Here is a 19,419-nt window from a genome sequence, read left to right as displayed (position 1 = left end):
TTGGACGTTCCTTAGCCGACCGCAGGCTTCTGGTGGGAACGTAGCTCTGCATAAATGTTTTTAGGTATGCTGGAGCAGACCCAGTGACTGTTTTATATGCCAGCATCAGGGCCTTGAATTTAATACGTGCATGAACCGGCAGCCAGTGGAGAGAGACAAAGAGTGGTGTAACATGTGCTCTCTTAGGTTCATTAAAGACCAGACGTGCTGCTGCATTCTGGATCATTTGGAGAGGTCTAATAGCACATGCAGGAAGGCCTGCAATGAGAGCATTACAGTAGTCCAGTCTAGTTATGACAAGGGACTGAACGAGCAGTTGTGTGGCATGTACAGAGAGGAAGGGTCTTATCTTCCTGATATTGTAGAGTGTAAATCTACAAGATCTTGCAGTTTTTGAAATGTGGTCTGTGAAATTTAGCTCATCATCAATGGTTACCCCTAGATTTCTGACCGCTTTGGAAGGCTGAAACTGTAGTTGGACCCAGCTGCACGGTGATGTTGTGTTCAACAATAGGGTTGGCTGGAAAGACAAGGAGTTCTGTCTTGGCAGGGTTGAGTTGAAGGTGGTGTTCCTTCATCCAGGCTGAGATGTCTGCCAGACAGGCAGCGATTCGAACGGTCACTGTGGTGTCGTTGGGCTGGAAAGACAAGTAGAGTTGCGTGTCATCAGCGTAGCAGTGGTAAGAGAAACCATGTGACTGGATGATGGGTCCCAGTGATGTTGTGTATATGGAGAAGAGAAGTGGCCCAAGCACTGATCCCTGAGGTACCCCAGTAAGTAACTGGTGTGGCTTGGATACTTCCTCTCCATGCTACCTCAAAGGACCTTTCTGAGAGATAAGAGTTGAACCAGTCAAGCACAGTTCCAGTGATACCCAGTTTAGAGAGGGTGGAGAGTAGGATCTGATGGTTGACTGTGTCAAAGGCAGCAGAAAGGTCCAGCAAAATCAGAACGGATGATCTCGATTCAGCTCTCGCCAGTCTCAGCGACTCGATGACAGACAGCAGGGCAGTCTCAGTGGAGTGTCCACTTTTGAAGCCCGACTGATTGTCATCCAGCAGCTTGTTCTGTGAGAGATAGGCGGAGATCTGATTGAAAACTGCCCTTTCAAGTGTTTTTGCCATGAATGGGATGAGAGAGACTGGTCTGTAGTGTTCTATCTGTGTGGGGTTAAGTGCAGGTTTTTTCAGCAGTGGGGTTACTCGAGCCTGCTTAAATGTAGTGGGAAAAGTGCCTGCAAGAAGAGATGTGTTAATTATGTGTGTAAGTGCCGGTAGGAAACCTCCTTGGCGATGGAATGCAGGACACAGAGGTGTATATTGCCACATTCTCTACAAGGCCTCTTTAGCGTGCATTCCTCACATTTATGACTTGTACGACCACATTTCCAACATCTCTTGCCATCCTTTATCCACTTGAGAATCTGTTCAGGTGAGCGCTCAGTGATTTCATTGCACTGCGACAAGTAGTGCTCTTGACTTTTGCAGAACAGACACAGACGTTTCAGTTTCTTGACTAATTGCTGACCATGAGCGGGCACTGGATGGACATAATGTACTGTACTGACCTCTTTGGGTTGGTCGCTGCCATGATAAACTGCAGTGAATCGAGTTTGCGGTTTCGGCATGAGTTGGCGTTCCCTCCGTGGGACTTGAACTCTCTCTGTCTGGTAACGCTGTACCATTTTAGATGACAGACGCTGAGCCTCTGCCTTCACCTTCAACCAGTCAGCGAGGTCATGAAGATTATACGGGTTGAGGCTGTCAGTGCTCAGTCGGCCTCGTAACTGGAGGTGCTCAATGAAACTATCTCTGTAATGTTTGGGTAGCTTACTGAGTAGTCTGTCGACATGGCCCGTGCAAGTGAGTTCTCGTCCTTGTGGCCCCTCAAGTGACATCAACATGCCTACTAACAAATCAACATTGAGTGCAAAACTCTGAAAAGCCTTTGCATCCCCTGCTCTGATATCAAGTGAATTCAACAGGGATGCAATTTCACTTTGTGCCAACTGATGAGGTTGGCCGTACTGCCGTTGCAGTGCTGTCATAGCTGCTGCATAGGGCGCTGGATGGTGTCGGCATGCTTGGGCTATTAGCCTTGCTTCCTCCAGAACTAACTGTTCCATCAGCACCCTGCATTTATAATGTTCAGTAAGCTCAGTGTGAGGATTGAGGAGATTGTCCAAAGCCATCTTCAGATCTGTAAACTCTTTCTCACTATCATTCACAAGCTTTGGTAATTTGGGGATTGGAACTGGCTGGAGTGGAAGTGCTGCAGGTATTGGCTGATAAACAGGAGTTGGAGGTAGTGGCGGGTACATCACTGGAGAGTTGATCCAGGTCTGTCCTGGAATGTGTGTGGAAGGCTGAGTGACACAATACCCTGGGAATGAGGATGGAAGTCTATTAGGGTCTGGCATGGTGAATGACTGCCGTTGTTGTTGGCATGACACAGCAGTCTGTAACTGATAGACAGGTGGAACACAAGTTGTGTAAGCTGTGGTAACTAGAGGCAGCTTCACTGATGTAATAGTATGTGGCAATGATGAGGTAAGCTGATATGAAGGATGCAAATCTGGTGTGCTGGATAAGGTTTGCTGATGTAACGTTACATGTGGTGCAGGTAAATGCGAAACACCAAAGTATGACGGAGTCGTACCATATGTGGTATTAGTCTTAGTTTGCATCATGTGCCATGAGGCTGACTGTGGAGAAATGTCTCTGGTGGCCGCAGCAGCTTGGAATGACTGGCCTGCATACTGGATTGGTATAGATGGCACTGCAGTAGCTTTCAGTCTGACCTCAGGCGGTGAAATAGCTCTAGTCTGTTCTTCATCTCTAAGTGAAGGTGAAACAGAACCACTGCTGTGTGACTCACATGCGGATTGACTGTGATATTCTCTTTGAGCTACCGGTGAACTAGAATAACTATGGTGTCTCTCAGCATCTAGCTGTCAAGCAAAAACACCAGATCCATTCTCAACACTGCCCGTATGACATGTAGCTTGGCCTGCTCCATACTGCACCAGAGATAACTCACTCATGGGAAGCTGATCCACTGTCGAGACTGGCTCGGCCTGTCCACTGAGGTTTAGCTGTGCTGTTGGGTGATACATCCTTGGCTGGTGGTATGAACTGTCATACAGCGCATGGTCTGGTATGAGAGATTTAGGTAATGTAATGTCATAAGCTTGTTGAGAGCTGACGTGCTCTGGCCTGTAGTCGAACAGAATGTGTTATCAGGAGAGTAATGTTGACTCTGTTGCTCCATATCACCGTAATGAGTGTAGCAATCCGGCTCGAAGGACCAAATATTGCAGACTGAAGGATTTGAATATAGGTAGGTGAATGCTCATCCACTACGGGGCTCCGGTAAGAAGCGTTACAGGAGACAGGGAACTGTTAAACTCTTTATCTTTGAATGTTCACACACATTGGCACCTTCCAGCTGTACTGAATTTTCTCTTATACATGGTATTGAATGTGGGTTTTATTCAATCACGCATATTAACACCTGAGGAAATGGCGGAGAAACGGCTGGTGAAAATGAAAGTAAACACAATAGCGGACTAGCGGAAACTAACATTACCCAGCAGCGTATACAGTAAACGTTCATAATAAAAGTCCTTCTCATATACTCTTATATAGGGAATTTAGAACAGATTCTGCAGCAATTAGATCGTCCAAGGTAAGTGATTTATTTTCTGTTGCTTTGAATTTCTTTATTTGTTGTTCTAGCTTTAATCTTTCCTTTTCAGAGTTTGCCTGATAGTTCTTGATATTTCCTTTCTTTCCTCTTTCAGTTTCCACAGATTTTCCTTCACCTTTAAAATCCAGGCCACTGATCTTTTTAGTGTATGCCAGTCCGAGAAATAGTTGATCAGTTCATTAATTGGTTCCATGTTTTCTTCAACTTTGATCATGTTGACTGTAGCTCCATTCTTGACTTCCGGATCATTTTGAAGGCTTTCTTTCCTTCACACAGGCTGTTCCGACCAGTCACATTCATTGTTCAGCAAGAAGTCCGGCCCATTGATCCATGTTCCTCCTTGCATCAAACTCTTAGCTTTCAGGCCCCTGTTAGCTTGATCTGCAGGATTTTCCGTTGTTCTGACGTACTTCAATTGTGATGGCTTGGTTGCTTCTCGGATCAACGAGATTCTGTTCGCAACAAAGGTTTTGAAACGAGCAGTTTCACTGTCAATTTATCTGAGCACTGTAGTGCTGTCTGTCGAGAAAATAGATTGTTGCAGTAGAACTTGAAGCTCTTGATGTAACAACATCTTGTCTATTTTAACAGCGACAACTACTGCAATCAACTCAAGTCTGGGGATGGTTTTAACAGTTTTAGAGGGGCCACTCTTGACTTCCCCATGAGGAATGCACAACGCTTTTCACCTTTTTTCTAGCAGCAGATAATACACAGTGACGTATGCAGACTCTGAAGCGTCTGAAAAATGATGTAACTGTGCTGCTGCAGTGCAACCAAAATCTGTAGGCTTCAAACACCTGCTCACATGGACGGAAGAGAGATGACTGACATCTTCGATCCGTCTTTTCCAATCTTCAGTGTGTTTTCCACCAATGTTCTCGTCCCATCCGTATTGTTCTTTACAAAGATCTTTCAGCAGTTTAGCGAGCAAAATGACCGGAGCCAGAAAGCCAAGTGGGTAATAAAAAATCTATCTGTCGTTTAAAGAAAAAATGACTGAAAATAAAGGCAAACGATCAGTTTTGTTTTGTTTGTTTTGGGGAAGAGCATGCTACTCTAACATTGGGGCGGGGCGGGTGCGAGCATTGTGATCTACTTTTGGGCAAAATGCTTCGTGCTCGCCTCGCTCACTTCCGGGAGTCAGTGCCCACACTTCACTCGTTGGGCTCTCGCATGGATCTGGCTGAGGAGCGAGAGACGGGTTCGTCCCTTTCGCTCGCTCTCTCCTCAGATCCATCTGGTCCTTCCCGTGATCTCGAAGTGCGCTATGGCGCCTCTTCGGTTTATGAGGTGGACCGTGACTCTTTTGGTTCAGTTGATATCGAGTTATCCACCTCCGAGCTTTCCGGGTTTTATAATAAATCAACAGAGGAATTGAGCTTAAGATAGACTGGCCATGCCAACAAGAGACCCAACAATAGATTTTTTTCTGGTGGGCGGGGGAAGGGAACGCCTCATTAGTCCCTTCACTTCTTTAATGACCTCCATGATGAGCTTTCTCGTTCATGGAGGAAACCCTATACTTCCCGCGTTCACGTGCCCTTGACGTTGATATATTCGACTATCGTGGGTGCTGAGGCACGGGGGAATTCGATGATGCCGCCGGTTGAAGAGACAGTTGCGGGTTATCTCTCACCGGGCTCGGCATCATCGCTGAATAGACCCTCCCTCCCCACAAAGCCGTGCAGGACCACCTCCACGCTAGTGGAGAAGGCGTATCAAGCGGAAGGTCAGGCTGGTGCTGCCCTGCACACCATGGCGGTCTTGCAGGCATACCAGGCTGATCTGCTTAAGGGCCTGAGTGCAGGTTCCGCGCTTGACGAGGAAGCATTTTCTGAGCTTCTTCGAGCTACGGACCTGGCACTCAACCCGGTGGGGGTAGCTCCCCTCGGGATGGGGCACGTGTTCTATTCACTACACCCCTCCCGGTACCCTCACGAATCCTCTCCTTTCTTGCCGCCTCTGGTGTTTCGGAAGCAGAGGCTTCTAACTAAAAGTTGGGTGTACCGCGGTTTCCTGCCTTATTCCAGGACTCGGAACACCTGACATCCCCTCAACAGGAAGTTCTGAAATTAGTATCCATCCTAGAAAACCTGGCAGCGTGGAAACTTCTGCCCGGTATTTCTATGTGGGCTCTAATAACAGTAGAAAGTGGCTACAGAATTTAATGCTCTCGCCTTTTTCCGCGTTGCCACCTCCGTGAAACCGGATCAGTCATGTGGACTAAAAAAAATATAAAATAAAACTGCAAATCTCCTGGTTAAAAGGGTCCATAGAACGTGCTCCCCTTCCAGAGAGAGAGTCAGGTTATTACACCATATACTTCCTGGTTCCCGTGGAGGGTGAGGGGTTGCACCTGACGATCGTGTCACAAGCCCAACATCACGCTTGGCTGGTCACCACTGGTCTTATGACGCACTGCTTCACTGAGAAGTTCTGCCGCAACACAGGAAGCTCCTGAGGTTCGCTTTAGGCGTCGAAGCCTTCCAGTATCGGGTTCTTCCATTTGGCCTAGCCCTCTCAACCTGCACATTCACAAATGCATGATGCAGCGCCGGCTCCTATGTGACTCCGGGGCTTCCGAATTCTGAATTACATAGATGACTGGCTGATCCTAGCGCAGTTCCAGCAAATGGCAGTTCAGCACAGGGATACCGTCTTAGCTCATCTAGTTTATCTGGGGTTGAGGATCAACGCCATGAAAAGCGTCCTCTCTCCCACTCAGAATACTGTCCATTGGGTATGGAGTTTGATCACTATGCGGGCACAATTTTCTCCCGCTAGAATCTAGTCCATTCAGTATACCCTGAGCAAAGTCAGGCTAGGTCAAGGTTCTACAAGGTCTCAGGGCGACTGTGTCCTCGGTAATCCCTCTGGACCGTTTGCACATGAGACCATTTTTGTTGTGGCTCAAAGCCAGAGGATTTGGGCCAAACCCCCTAGGCCAATAACGGTTATGCGCCTCAGGCTTCGTTCCCTTTCTATGTGGTTCAGACCCCGGTTTTCTACCTTGGGTCCCACTCTAGGTGCATCTTGTTGTCGCAGTCTGCTAACGACAGACACCTCCCTGACGGGCTGGGTAGCGGCCTTAAGTGGTCGGCCAGTTTAAGGGGATAGGAGGGTCGTCAGCTCGGTTGTCACAGTCACTGTCTCGAGTTGATGGCTGTATTTCTGGCCCTGAAATACTTCCTCCTGAGGCTGCCATGTCTTGGTGCGGGTAGACAATACAGCGGTAGCCTCTTACATAAAACATCAGGGAGATCCACGTTCTTGTCAGCTGTATTTCTGATGTGTAGGATTCTCCATGGGGTCCAGGGCAGCTCCTGTTATTCAGGGAAGCTTATATCCCTGGATGCCCATATGTGGGAGCATTTTTTCTGTCCAGATAGAAAATACCAATGGGGGAGTGGAAACTCCACCCTAAGGTAGTAGTTGACCAGAGTTCACCAGCAAGGGTCTTGCCTCCTACTGTTATAATACTGGAGAGTTATTATCTCTCCTCAACGGTTCGCCTTAGGCGAATCTGAACAAGGAGGACCTTCTTTCTCAGGCTCAGGGGACGATATTCATCCCCGGCCCGAATTGTGAAACCTTTCATGCTTGGCCCCTGTAGGGTACCAACTGAGGTACACAGGGCTTTCTCCTGAGATTATCGAGACCATTTTAAGTGCTAGGGCTCCCTCCACTTGATACTGATCTGGGTAGATTTTACAGGGCAGAAGAGGACCTCTTCGCCTCTGTTAATAGCGCAATGTCTCCTCTACTTCTCCCCTCCTCCCAGGGGGGCTGATCGTGGTGGCGCATACATGGCACAAATGCGCCTGTATGCGTTTCCCTCTACTAAGTTCATATTACAGAACCAGCTAACTGCCAGTTTGCTTCAGTTCTGGATTTTCTGTAGGAAGAACTGTCAGCGGGCACTTGCCTCACCACTGCCAGGTTCTATGTGGCCTCCACTTCGGTTTGCCACACCTTGGTGGTTGGGGTGCCCTCTAAGAGGCAACCTCTACTTGCGTGCTTCATTTGTGAGCCATGCGACTGTGGCCTCCTGTTAAGACTAGGACCTCTTCATAGGACTGAGCAAGTAGCCCTTGAGGGTCTGATTAAGACCCTCCTTTTTAAACCTCTAGAGTTAGCGTTTGGTAGACTTCTGACTCTCAAGATGGTTTTTCTTATGGAAATAAGTCTCTAAGGAGACTTGGGTACCTACAGGCTCTGTCTCTTTTTGCCGGCCTGTTTAGAGTTTGCCCCAGGTATGACCAAAAGCATTCTTTGCACCCTCACCCTGACTATCTGCCCAAGGTGCCTTTCGCGACCCTTGACCAGTTACTCTCTAAGCCTTCTGCTCTCTGCCGTTTGTAATGCCGGAGCAGCTAAGACTTCTCAGGCTTTGTCCAGTCTATTCGTCAGACTTATGTCCACCACATTTGCCAGTGGCGTAAAGTCAGGGCAGCAATTCTCCCCTTGGAAGCCGTGACCGGGTGGCGGTCACCTCCTGGCAGACTATGTCACTTTGGCTGAGGGACGTTACTGCCCGGGCCTATGAGGCACTCGGTCAAGCTTCCCCAGTAGGTTTTAGGGCGCACTCTACCAGAGGGCTCTCCTCCTCTAAAGCCTTGGCTAGAGGTCTCCCTCTGCAGCTACTTTGTGATGCAGCAGGTTGGTCCTCTCCGAACACATTCATTAGATTCTTATAAGTTTGGATGTTCTTGCCACTCCGGGCTCTTATGTCCTTGAGTCAACATCTCATGCTCTTGTGAGCACACTACACAACCGTAGGTGGTCCGGACAACCACAGTGCGGCGGCATGGGTATTCTCGTTCCCAAATCACTCTTCAGCGCAGCATCCAGGTGTAGCTTTTTGTAAAGGGAACATCTCTGAAAAAAGCGGAACCTGAAAAAAGCGGAACGAGATGGTGCTCTTTTCTGCCGCACTGGGATGCCCCAGGACTGCTCTTCAGATGAAATATCTGATGATGCACCGGTGACGCATCTATTTATAGCCACTGTGCCAGGTGCATCTAATGATTACATCGGCAGAGGCTATAAATTCCAGTCAATGTTCATTGACGTGTTGCATACATATTCACAGATGGTCACAACTGAGACATGTTCCCAAAGAGCTCTTCAGTGCAGAATCTCGTTCTGCTTTTTTCAGGGAACAAGGGTTACATACGTAACCAGAGACGTTTTTTCATCTTCAGTCAAAAGATTTGCAACTTCGTTGTTGAGATGGTTAAACAAATTTAGTGACGTTGCAAAATCATTTCCCATCATATTTTTTCACCCTTTGTAAATTTTGAGCATCACTCATCATTGTCTCTAACTCTTTTCTTTTGCTTGTCAGAGTTCCATTATACAGAGTTCCAAATGCATAAATGTTACATTTACATTTATGCATTTGGCAGATGCTTTTATCCAAAGCGACTTACAGAGCATTTATTACAGGGACAATCCCCCGGAGCAACCTGGAGTTAAGAGCCTTGCTCAAGGACACAATGGTGGTGGCTGTGGGGATCAAACCAGCAACATTCTGATTACCAGTTATATGCTTTAGACCACTACACCACCACCACTCATAATGTTCGTCTCCTCAGTTCAATGCACCTCTGCAATCTCTCCTCTAATGCCTTCTCTGTCAAATTATGTGACCTATCCTGTTCCATTTTATCCTCGACACATCTATGTTCACCTTCCTCAGCCATCTGACAAATTGCAGTTAATGCTTTAGTTGTATACATGCAAACGATTCAAGCACTTTCTTCAAAGGTATTTTTCTTAATAAACCAAGTGCAAAACAACTTCTTAACTCTTTCCCCGCCAGTGTTTTTAAAAAAAAGTTGCCAGCCACCGCCAGGGTTTTCAGAATATTTTCTTCCATGAATATATGAAGATGCTATATATCACAATAAAGATCTGAGCCTCTGCTTTTAGGCAAAAAAAAAACGATTTTATTTTATCTTCATTTGTTCTTTTTTTATTGCGACTTGAACAGAGGTAGGTTTTGTCAAAAAACAACATTTCAGACAAAAAGCTGAGAAAAAGGCATGATTATGTCTGATATTTTGAGCTTCTCATACTCCACTTCTTCATGTTTGAGATGATCGCAGTCTGTTTCTTTGATCAAAGAGTACTCTTTCAAAACATGTGCAGGGGTCTTCCTTACCGTATAACACCTAAAACACGGAAACCCCGAAAATTCCGTGTTTGGCGGGGAAGCGTTTTTCCATAAAACACGGAAAATTCCGTGTTTGGCGGGGAAAGGGTTAAAGATCGCCACAACTCCACATTGACTGAATCAAGCTTGCTATCAGCATACATTTTTTGCAGGGAGAAGTTCACCTTTTGCAATTTCTAACAAAGAGCCATTACAGGTTTGACCTACTTTCGTTTTCCTCCAAACTCACTCATTATCTTCGTGCGTCCGTATCCCATCTTTCCTTGACAGTCCACATAGATAAAAGGTAGTTTTCGATACCGTATCTTGGAGAATGCCTTGGAGGATCACCCGTTTCTGTGCTAGCTTCTTTTAGCAAGTTTTTTGAGTATTGTAGTGGCGTCTTGTTGCTTCTAATTCTTCTGCCACCTTTTGAAGTCAGTCTAACTACAACCAGTATTTGACCTTCTGTCAACAGTACACTGCTCAGAGTATTAGAAGTCTCAAAGAAAGTCTATTGTACAAGATACTCTGGAGTGAAGCAATGACTGTTTCCATGATGGCTTATGCTCTTCCAATTCCATTATAAGGACTAAGCTCCTTTTGAAAGAATTGTTGGAGGAAAGAGGAAAAAAACAGATTTTCCCAGCTGAATGACATGGATTCCCTACTACAGGAAACAGCAACATTTTCATTAGTTAAAGCATCCATATGTCGGAATGACAAATGACCAGCGTGAAATTCAGTCTTATGCTCTTTCGTTTTATGAGGATTTACATCATTCTGAGCAGTGTGAGGGAAAAGAAAAAATAAGCTTTTGTATGACTTACCAAAATTTCAGTTGGAGAATGGAAAGAACTGAATAAATCTTTATCTTTTCTAGAGATTTCTCAGGCCGCTCAGGAGTTGAGTCCTGGGTAGTCTCCTGGATTGCATGGTCTTTCAGCAGAATTTTACGGATTGTTTTTTTGAAACTTAATTGGACAGGATCTGTATGATGTTCTTCTAAAATATATTAATCAAGGAACCCTTCCTTTGCATTGTTGGAGGTCAGTTTTGACTTTGATTCTAAAAAAGGAGATCTTGGGTGTTTAACAAACTGGTGCCCTTTGTCACTCATATGTGTGGATTTTAAAACTTGTCTAAAGCATTGACTAACAGACTTAAAAGAAGTATGTCATCTGTAATCCATGTGGACCAAACATTTTGCATCCCTAAATGGACAATAATTGATTATCTCTTTTTTGTGATATATATCATTACAGTTGAAAAGAGAACCAAGTTGGACATTTGTTTTCTCTCACTTGACCAGGAGAAAGCCTTTGACAGTGGACCAAAAATTATTATGATCATTGGTTTCCTCCAGCGATCCTTTACCTTCCTGTTGCTGAGGGAGTTCAAGGACTTATACACTTGGAATCAAAGATATTGGCAATGAGGTTACAGACACTACAGAAGCTTTTTTATAGTTTAGAAGAAGTCCCTTGGGTTAGGCATGGGATGTCAATACTTTAAGATCTTAGGAGTTTAGGTATTGAAACGCAGTTGAAACCCTTTGTAAAAAGGTTGCATGAACTGCCCTTTGGGTTTTATGATTCAGTGTTTAAATCATTGGAATTTTTAAAGTTATCTAGAAGAGACGATGAGAATTATTGTATAGAAGAGCCTCTTTTTTAAATCCCCTTATATAATTAAAATCTAATGGTTCATCTTCTTCAATTAATAAATTTCTAGATGCCGGAGTTACCAAAATGATGGACTTGGTTGATATAACTAAAGGCCAGTGGCAGACTGCACAGCGATTGCTGAACAGGTTGGATTAACTTTAGTTAGAACTGTAGATAGGTTAATCAGCACTCTTACATTTTATTTTCCACCAACATTGGTTAACTTTAATAATGATGTCTTGATAAACAGTGTTATACCTCAGACCTTTCCTCAGCTAAGGGTGATTCCTAAAGACTTGGGAACTGAAAATGATAATAGTACTTGTTTGTTGAAGAGATATGATGAATTGATTTTTTAGTGTATAGGGAAAGTAAACACTATATTATATTTGTGTTAAGACTGTTCATCTTGGACAATTAAAAGGAAGGGTGGATACTAAATGTAGGGCTCAGCTCTCTATATCTGATGATATTTTTCCATCATGGAGTCTATTGTATAAACCTCCTATTTCTAAGTGATGTGGGGACCTCTAGTGTAGATTGCTACACTGTATTATAGCCACATATTTGTTTGTTGCAAAGGTAAATATGACTGTTTTACAAGTATGTCCTTTTTGCAATGCATATGAGACTATTTTTCACATGTTTGTGATTTCCCAAGAACTGTTCCTTTGTTTGTACTGCTAAAGAAAATAATCACAAAGTTAGTTTTTTATATATAGTTTGTTTATATTGGGTTGTCACTATAGGCGGTTGTTGAAAGAACAGTGCACACTTGCTAATTTTCTAATAAGTCAAGCTAGGATGGCCATTTTGAAATCCCATCAGAACGGAAATACAGGCAATACATAAATATGGTAGTGCTATTTAAGCCACTAGTGGAATCAAAGGTGGCCATAGAATATACATATTACAAGCACACTGATAATGTTCTTCTCTTTAAATTGAGATGGAGTGTTAGGGAGGCGCTAGTCATACTAAGTGAGTTTTGAAGTTTGGTTTTTAATTTTTAACCACAATGATTTCCTTGTGTACTGAGTTTTTGTGATGTCATAATTCAACTGAATTTTGTTCTCTATATTTTCTAGTACTCTTAACTTTGTATTTTGGCCCATTTATTGGTTAAAATAAAGGGGATTTAAAATGTAAAATCTCTCTCTCTCTCTCTCTCTCTCTCTCTCTCTCTCTCTCTCTCTCTCTCTCTCTCTCTCTCTCTCTCTCTCTCTCTCTCTCTCTCTCTGTCTCTCATTATTCTTTTTTTGTTGTTGTTGATATTACCACCCACACTTTGAGCTGCATTACCAGCAGCTTATAGACAATACTGTAGATCTACTGTCATGCAGACGGCCCTCCTATCATTTCATTATCAGAGCACAGAGGGTGAAACTGACAATACCAGACTGCAGACTTTTGCCTTTTATTAGAAAGAGTGTCATATCTGAAAAATCAAACTCCTGAACTAGGATGAGTAAGGTTGAAATAAATAAATACAAATAATAAATAAATAAATAAATAAATACATTTGTATATGACTTAAAAGTTTGGACAACCTTTTATTTATGTTTCTCATGATCTTTAAAACTATTTGATCTAAAGGCTAATGGTTATAAATGCTTATCAGTGCCTATGTATGATTTTTGATGGATGTAATGGAGATTGTGAACAAAAAGCAGCCAACAAGTGGTGAGCCTACATAGAAACTCCTTCGCTACTGTTTAAAAAGCATCTAAGGATGCACCAGATGAAGTTACTTGAGAGAATGAACAGTGAGCAGAGCTGAAATCCAGACAAAGGATGACTGCTTTGTAGAAATAAAAATGTTAATATAAAATGTGAGCAAACATGTGTACACTATACAGTTTTATAATTTTCATACTTCCATTTATGCTATTTAATAGTTTTAATTACATTACTACTATTCTAAATGTAAAAAAAAAACAGAATAAAAATAAATAGGTATGTCCAAACTTTTAACTAGGACTGTATGAGTTGTTAAAATTAAATAGCAATCAAATATGAGCAATGATCTCCATGCAACAGCCAAAAGCATTCAGAGCTACAAGTAGCACTCAGTTTTAAATTTGATCTATTTATATTGCATTATGGTCAATATGGAGTTAGGCTGGAGTTAATTTAGTATTGGAGACTCACAGATTTGGCACTGGTCTTCTTGGTGACCCCAGCAACGTCCATTACAAGATTTATGACACCGTCTGCCTGTGGAGAGAATCCAGAACAGTCAGGCAAGCTTTTGCTTGCCATACAATTGCAATGTAACCAAAAAACAAATCAAAGATAATTCAGAATAATGTCTGATTTGGTACCACTATGACCAAATCAGACATTATGATGACTGAGCCTGTAATAAAGTATTTATAGTTTATACTCATTATAGTATTTGCTCTTTCTTTGAAGTGTACTACTGATAAGTAGTATTGTTCTTCTCTTTTCCTGAACAAATTAGCTATCTGCTTTATATGTAATATTAGTTTTTAGATTAACAATTAATGGAATAAATAAATGAAACTTTATTTTTAACTGTTATATCCAGGAAAAGTGAGATGAAAAACAGAAAGGTCACCTGCTTCATCTTCAGGGTATTCATAATACCATTATAATAATGGTAATAATAATAATAATAATAATACATTTTATTTATTATGTTTATATAATTATTAATGAATAATTGTTTATTAATAGTTATTTATTATTTAATCTGCCCTCATCACATTCAAGCTTTCACACTGGCCTTCAGGACGGCCAATTCACACTTCAATTCACTTCTCCAGGTCTATGCTCCAACTCGCTCTCTGCGATCTATGAACAAGTTGTGTCTGGTGGTGCCATCACAAAGAGGCCTAAATATACCTCTTTCTTCTGCTCTAGCACATATACTACTTCAGCCACCTTGAGAGCTTTGCAGTACAACACTATAGATGTTGTTGAACTTTGAATGACAAATTACTTGCTATGTTCCTCATTTGTAAATCGCTTTGCATAAAAGTGCCTGCTAAAGGACTAAATGTAATGTAAATTTAATTAAACATACACATATACTGTAAAAAAAACTATTTATACATTTATTTTTTATTTATAAATAATTAATTAAGAAACATACTTGTTCATAAAAATTATGCCTAAAATTATTATTATTATTATTATTATTAGTTTGTTAGTGTTTTTATGATAATGTTTATATAATGTCATTATTAAAATAAATGGTTTCTGACACTTGTACACATTCAGATAATAGGTAATTAAGCTAAAATATAACTAAAATAATTTATGAAAATATAGAGCAGTGATTAAATGATTAATTGAGGACACTTGCTGAAAAAAAACTATTATGCAAGTGATCATATAAGTAAAAAAAAAACATAGCAAACTAGAATAAAATAAGTTTTAATAATTTGTCATACAAAGGATTCTGCTCAACTAGATACTCACATGTGTTGCCACTGCTGTTGGAAGGAACCACTAGAAGTTCAGCACGGGATTTCTTGATGATGTCATGCCAGTGAATGGTGTCAGCATGGCACAAGAATTTATTCTGATCCACATATACACCTCCATTCAGGATTTCTGTGTGAAATTGAAAAAGTGAGTATTATAAGCTAGACTGTCAACATCAACTGACTTCATTCATCCAATAAAAACATCTATGAATCGGTTGGTTAAAAGTAAATGGCTACAAAATAAAACGTTTTCTCAGAAAGTTATTTCTGAGAAAAGTGCTATACACAATTTGTTTGCAGATACAACTTAGTTTGATACTTTGTATCAAATTATTGATCTAGAGATTTGATCTATTGTAATGACATTTGTGCATTTTTAAGTGCTTAGGTGTATTAATGTTTTTTTAATCAATAAATTGATTGGTTGGGTGTTATTATAAACATGACCATACTGCAGCATATACTAGGCAGCGTAATCTTTTCACAGGCTAACATTCAAATTGATATTGTCTAGGAGTTTCATTCATTGATTTTAGCTTTCCTACATAAACTGCACACATTTTTAGTATTTCTCTCAATTTGTCTCCTGTATCATTTAGCTGGTTGGACAGTTTCACACAGGTTCTGATGAGCATGGGTTAGTTTGATGAGCAGAGATAAGTGATAAGACAGTTCAGTGTGTCTGTTTCATTCTCAGTGTATAAATATAATGATTAAGAATATAATTTTTCTTTTCTTTTTTTAAATATAGTGCATCCATGATTGGAAATGTTAAATGACCTTAAATGCTGTCAGCTTTTATTAAAATCAGTCTGTGGTCCGTGTCTGTCTCTCTCTGGTGCCAAGCTCCCTTCTGAGAGTGTGAAAAGGTGTCTGAGACACCTTGCATGGTTGGCTGATTGTATTGCACCATGTTTCCCAAAAACACAATGAACGAGTCTGGAAGGAAATCAGACTTGACAAACATCCAAACTCACACACCAGCCAGACCAACCACACTTTGGAGATTGGATATGTTGGACTACATAATAAACATAGCTGTATTTTTTTTACCAGCATTGGACTTGTCTCCATAACGTCTAGGTTACGTATGTAACCTCCGTTCCCCGATGGAGGGAACGAGACGTTGTGTCAGAGAAGCGACACTAGGGGTCTCTCTTGAGTGCCGATATTCACCTCTGAACTATGAAAAAAGGCCAATGAGAGTTGGCAACCAGTATTTGCATGTCCCGCCCCTGGACATACGGGTATTTAAGCGGCGCAAATACGGGACTTCATTCAGGATTTTTCTGAGGAGCCGGAAATGGTCCGGCCACAACAGGGGCTCGGCTCAGCGACGTGGCAGGGGAGACACAACGCCTCGTTCCTCCATCGGGGAACGGAGGTTACATACGTAACCTAGATGTTCCCCTTCTGTCGCTCTCTCCACGTTGTGTCAGAGAAGCGACACTAGGGGTCCACTTAAAAAGAGCCATGCGCTGAGCCATGTACGTGATCTGCTGATACAGGAGCGAGCAGGTATTCCTACGTGCAGAATGACCAACTGTATCAGGCTGCACGTACCCTTCCCCAATGCCCCATTTAAGCCATCAGGATTCCTTATCGTTACCCTGGAGGGGGGAACAAGGTGACGGCTGCCAACATGGGAACGGGCCAGCCTGGCTGGGCCTCTTTTCTCTCTATGTTTCTTGCATAGAGCAACTATGGCCGGGGCCCTTACACGCATTGAGGGAAGGGGTCTTAGCCCTCATTAGGGCGGAGAAGACCCTGCGGAGGCCACACCTACCTAATGTTGAGTGGCAAATACATCGCATGGCCTATACTTAGGTCTTATGTGGAACAGTAGTGCGGTGATAGATCCAGCCTCACAGAGGGGGGAAGCATACAGCACGGCACCCGAGGCAGCTGTAACTGCCTAAGGAAAACACGGAGTCAACTCTCGTGAGGGGACAGAACCGTGGTTTTACACACAGGGGGAGTCCGAACAGGAGGCCTTACCTGTGGGGCACCTATACCAGTACAGGGTAGCTAGTGGTACCCACAGTGGTTTGGTTCGGCGAGTTCCTCCGCAGAACTGCGACTCACGAGGACTAGGGAGGAGTCAACCAGTGTCCCAAACCTGGGCTCTCCTGGGAGAGAAGGCGCACTGTTTCCCCTGGTTAGGGGGAAGGGCGCTGGGTGCAAGCGATTCACCCGGTCAGATCGTGGACGTGCCACCGAGTTCTACGGGCTCAGTACCTGAGAGAACATGGGACGATACTGACTCAACTCGGAGATTGTAGAATCTCGCAAAAGTGTTAGGTGTTGCCCAGCCCGCTGCTCTACAAATGTCTGCTAGGGCAATGCCCCTAGCCAGTGCCCACGAGGACGCAACACTCCCGGTGGAGTGGGCTCGACCCAGAAAGGGGGCACAGCCTGGGTGTGATAAGCCAGGGAAATGGCGCCGACAACCCAGTGGGCGTAGTCTCTGCTTGGAGACAGCATTCCCTTCTGCTGTCCCCCAAAGCAGACGAAGAGCTGCTCAGAGCGTCTGGTGCTCTGTGTGCGGTCCAGGTAAATACGTGAGGCACGTACTGGACACAGCAGTGAAAGGGCTGGGTCTGCCTCCTCCCGGGACAGTGCTTGCAGGTTCACCACCTGATCCGTGAAGGGTGTGGTAGGAACCTTGGGCACGTAGCCCGGTCGCGGTCTTAGGATCACGAAAGTGTCTGCTGGACCAAACTCCAGGCAAGCCGCCGCTAACAGAGAACGCATGCAGGTCCCCCGACCCTCTTGATGGAAGCGAAGCGATCAGCAGGGCGGTCTTGAGAGAGAGGGCCCTGAGTCCAACTGAGTCAAGCTGCTCGAAGGGGGTCTCCGGAGTCCAATAAGGACGACCGAGAGATCCCAGGAGGGAAACAGGTTAGGCCGGAGGGAGTCATCCTCTGGGCACCTTTTAGGAACCTGACGATTAAGTCGCGGCTTACCAAGAGACTTGCCGCTCATCAGTAGTCAGTGGTGGGTCAGCGATAGCGCAACATACACCATGAGGGTGGAGGGGGACAGCCTTCTCTCCAGCCTCTCCTGAAGAAACACGAGCACTGACCTAACTGCGCGATTTCTGCGGTCTTCGCTCGGAAGAACACCAGTCCATGAACAGACGCCACTTCAGGGCGTAAAGATGCCTGGTCGAAGGGGCTCTGGCTTGGTTAATAGTGTCTATGACGGCCGAAGGTAGGCCGGCTAGATCCTCCGCGCCCGGCCCAGGGACCAGACGTGGAGATTCCAGAGGTCTGGATGCGGATGCCAGAGCGTGCCCCGCCCCTGAGAAAGAAGGTCCTTCCTCAGGGAATTCGCCAGGAGGGGCTGTCATGAGGAGCGTGAGATCCGAAAACCACGCCCGGTTGGGCCAGTAGGGGGCCACCAGACTGACTTGCTCCTTGTCCTCCCTGACCTTGCATAGCACCTGTGCAAGAAGGCTCACTGGGGAAAAGCGTACTTAGCGAGCCCCGCGGGCCAGCTGTGCGCCAGAGCATCTGTCCCAAGGGGAGCCTCTGTGAGGGCATACCAGAACGGACAGTGGGAGGTTTTCTGGGAGGCAAACAGGTCTACCTGGGCCTTGCCGAACCTGTCCCAAATCAGCTGGACCGATTGGGGGTGGAGCCTCCACTCTCCGCCGGGCAAGTTTTGCCTTGACAGCGCGCCCGCTATCACATTGAGGTTGCCGGGATGTGAGTGGCGCCAGCAGTGACTCCAGTCGCTGCTGACTCCAAAGGAGGAGACGACGGGCGAGCTGTGACATGTGGAGGGAGCTGCACTCTGCCTTGGCGGTTTATGTAGGCCACCACCGTGGTGCTGTCGTCCTGTCATGCTTGCCACGAATCAATGGAAGAAATTTCTTCAGGGCAAGAAAAGGCCAGCAGCTCTAGGCAGTTGATGTGCCAGCACAGCGGCCTCGGTTCCACCGCCTGCGGCTGCGCGCCAGTTGCACACGGCGCCCAACCCAATTTAGAGGCATCGGTTGTAACCAGAACGCCGACGGGACACCTGCTGCAAGGGTACTCCTGCCCGTGAGAAAGCAGAGGTCTGTCCAGGGTTTGAAGGTTTGGCGGCAGGCGGGGTAACTTCCATGCCGCGCATGCCATGGTGCCATGCTCGCCTCGACTCGAAGTCTGGAGCCAATGCTGAAGTGGTCTCATATGCATCAACCCCAGTGGCTGCCGCCGCGAGGATGCCATATGCCCCAGGAGCCGCTGGAAATGTTTCAAAGGGACCACAGTGCCTGGTTCGAAAGAAGCGAGGCATTCCAGCACTGACTGAGCACGCCGTTGGAGAGACGCGCTGTCATTGAGACTGAGTCTAACTCCAAACCGAGAAAAGAGATGCTCTGGACCGGGTGAGCTTGCTCTTTCCCAGTTGACCTGAAACCCTAAACGGCCGAGGTGCTCG

The 19,419-nt window shown here is 44.7% G+C and overlaps 1 protein-coding gene across 1 annotated transcript in view; it reads right to left on the bottom strand.

Moving 5' to 3' along the window:
* The window catches only part of LOC127651416 (receptor tyrosine-protein kinase erbB-4-like), a 364,872-nt gene that overhangs the window by 103,680 nt on the left and 241,773 nt on the right, over positions 1-19,419 (bottom strand). Inside the window, exons 4-5 of the mRNA XM_052137221.1 lie at positions 14,984-15,118; positions 13,688-13,753 (exon numbers count right to left, since the gene is read on the bottom strand). Of these exons, the coding sequence (XP_051993181.1) occupies positions 13,688-13,753; positions 14,984-15,118 (201 nt within the window). The remainder of the gene's footprint in view (positions 1-13,687; positions 13,754-14,983; positions 15,119-19,419) is intronic.

This window comes from Xyrauchen texanus, chromosome 11 (genome assembly GCF_025860055.1).
Source record: "Xyrauchen texanus isolate HMW12.3.18 chromosome 11, RBS_HiC_50CHRs, whole genome shotgun sequence".
Taxonomy (NCBI): Eukaryota; Metazoa; Chordata; class Actinopteri; order Cypriniformes; family Catostomidae; genus Xyrauchen; species Xyrauchen texanus.
Note: the sequence above shows the minus strand (reverse complement) of the source record. Positions and strands in the feature narration are given on the sequence as shown.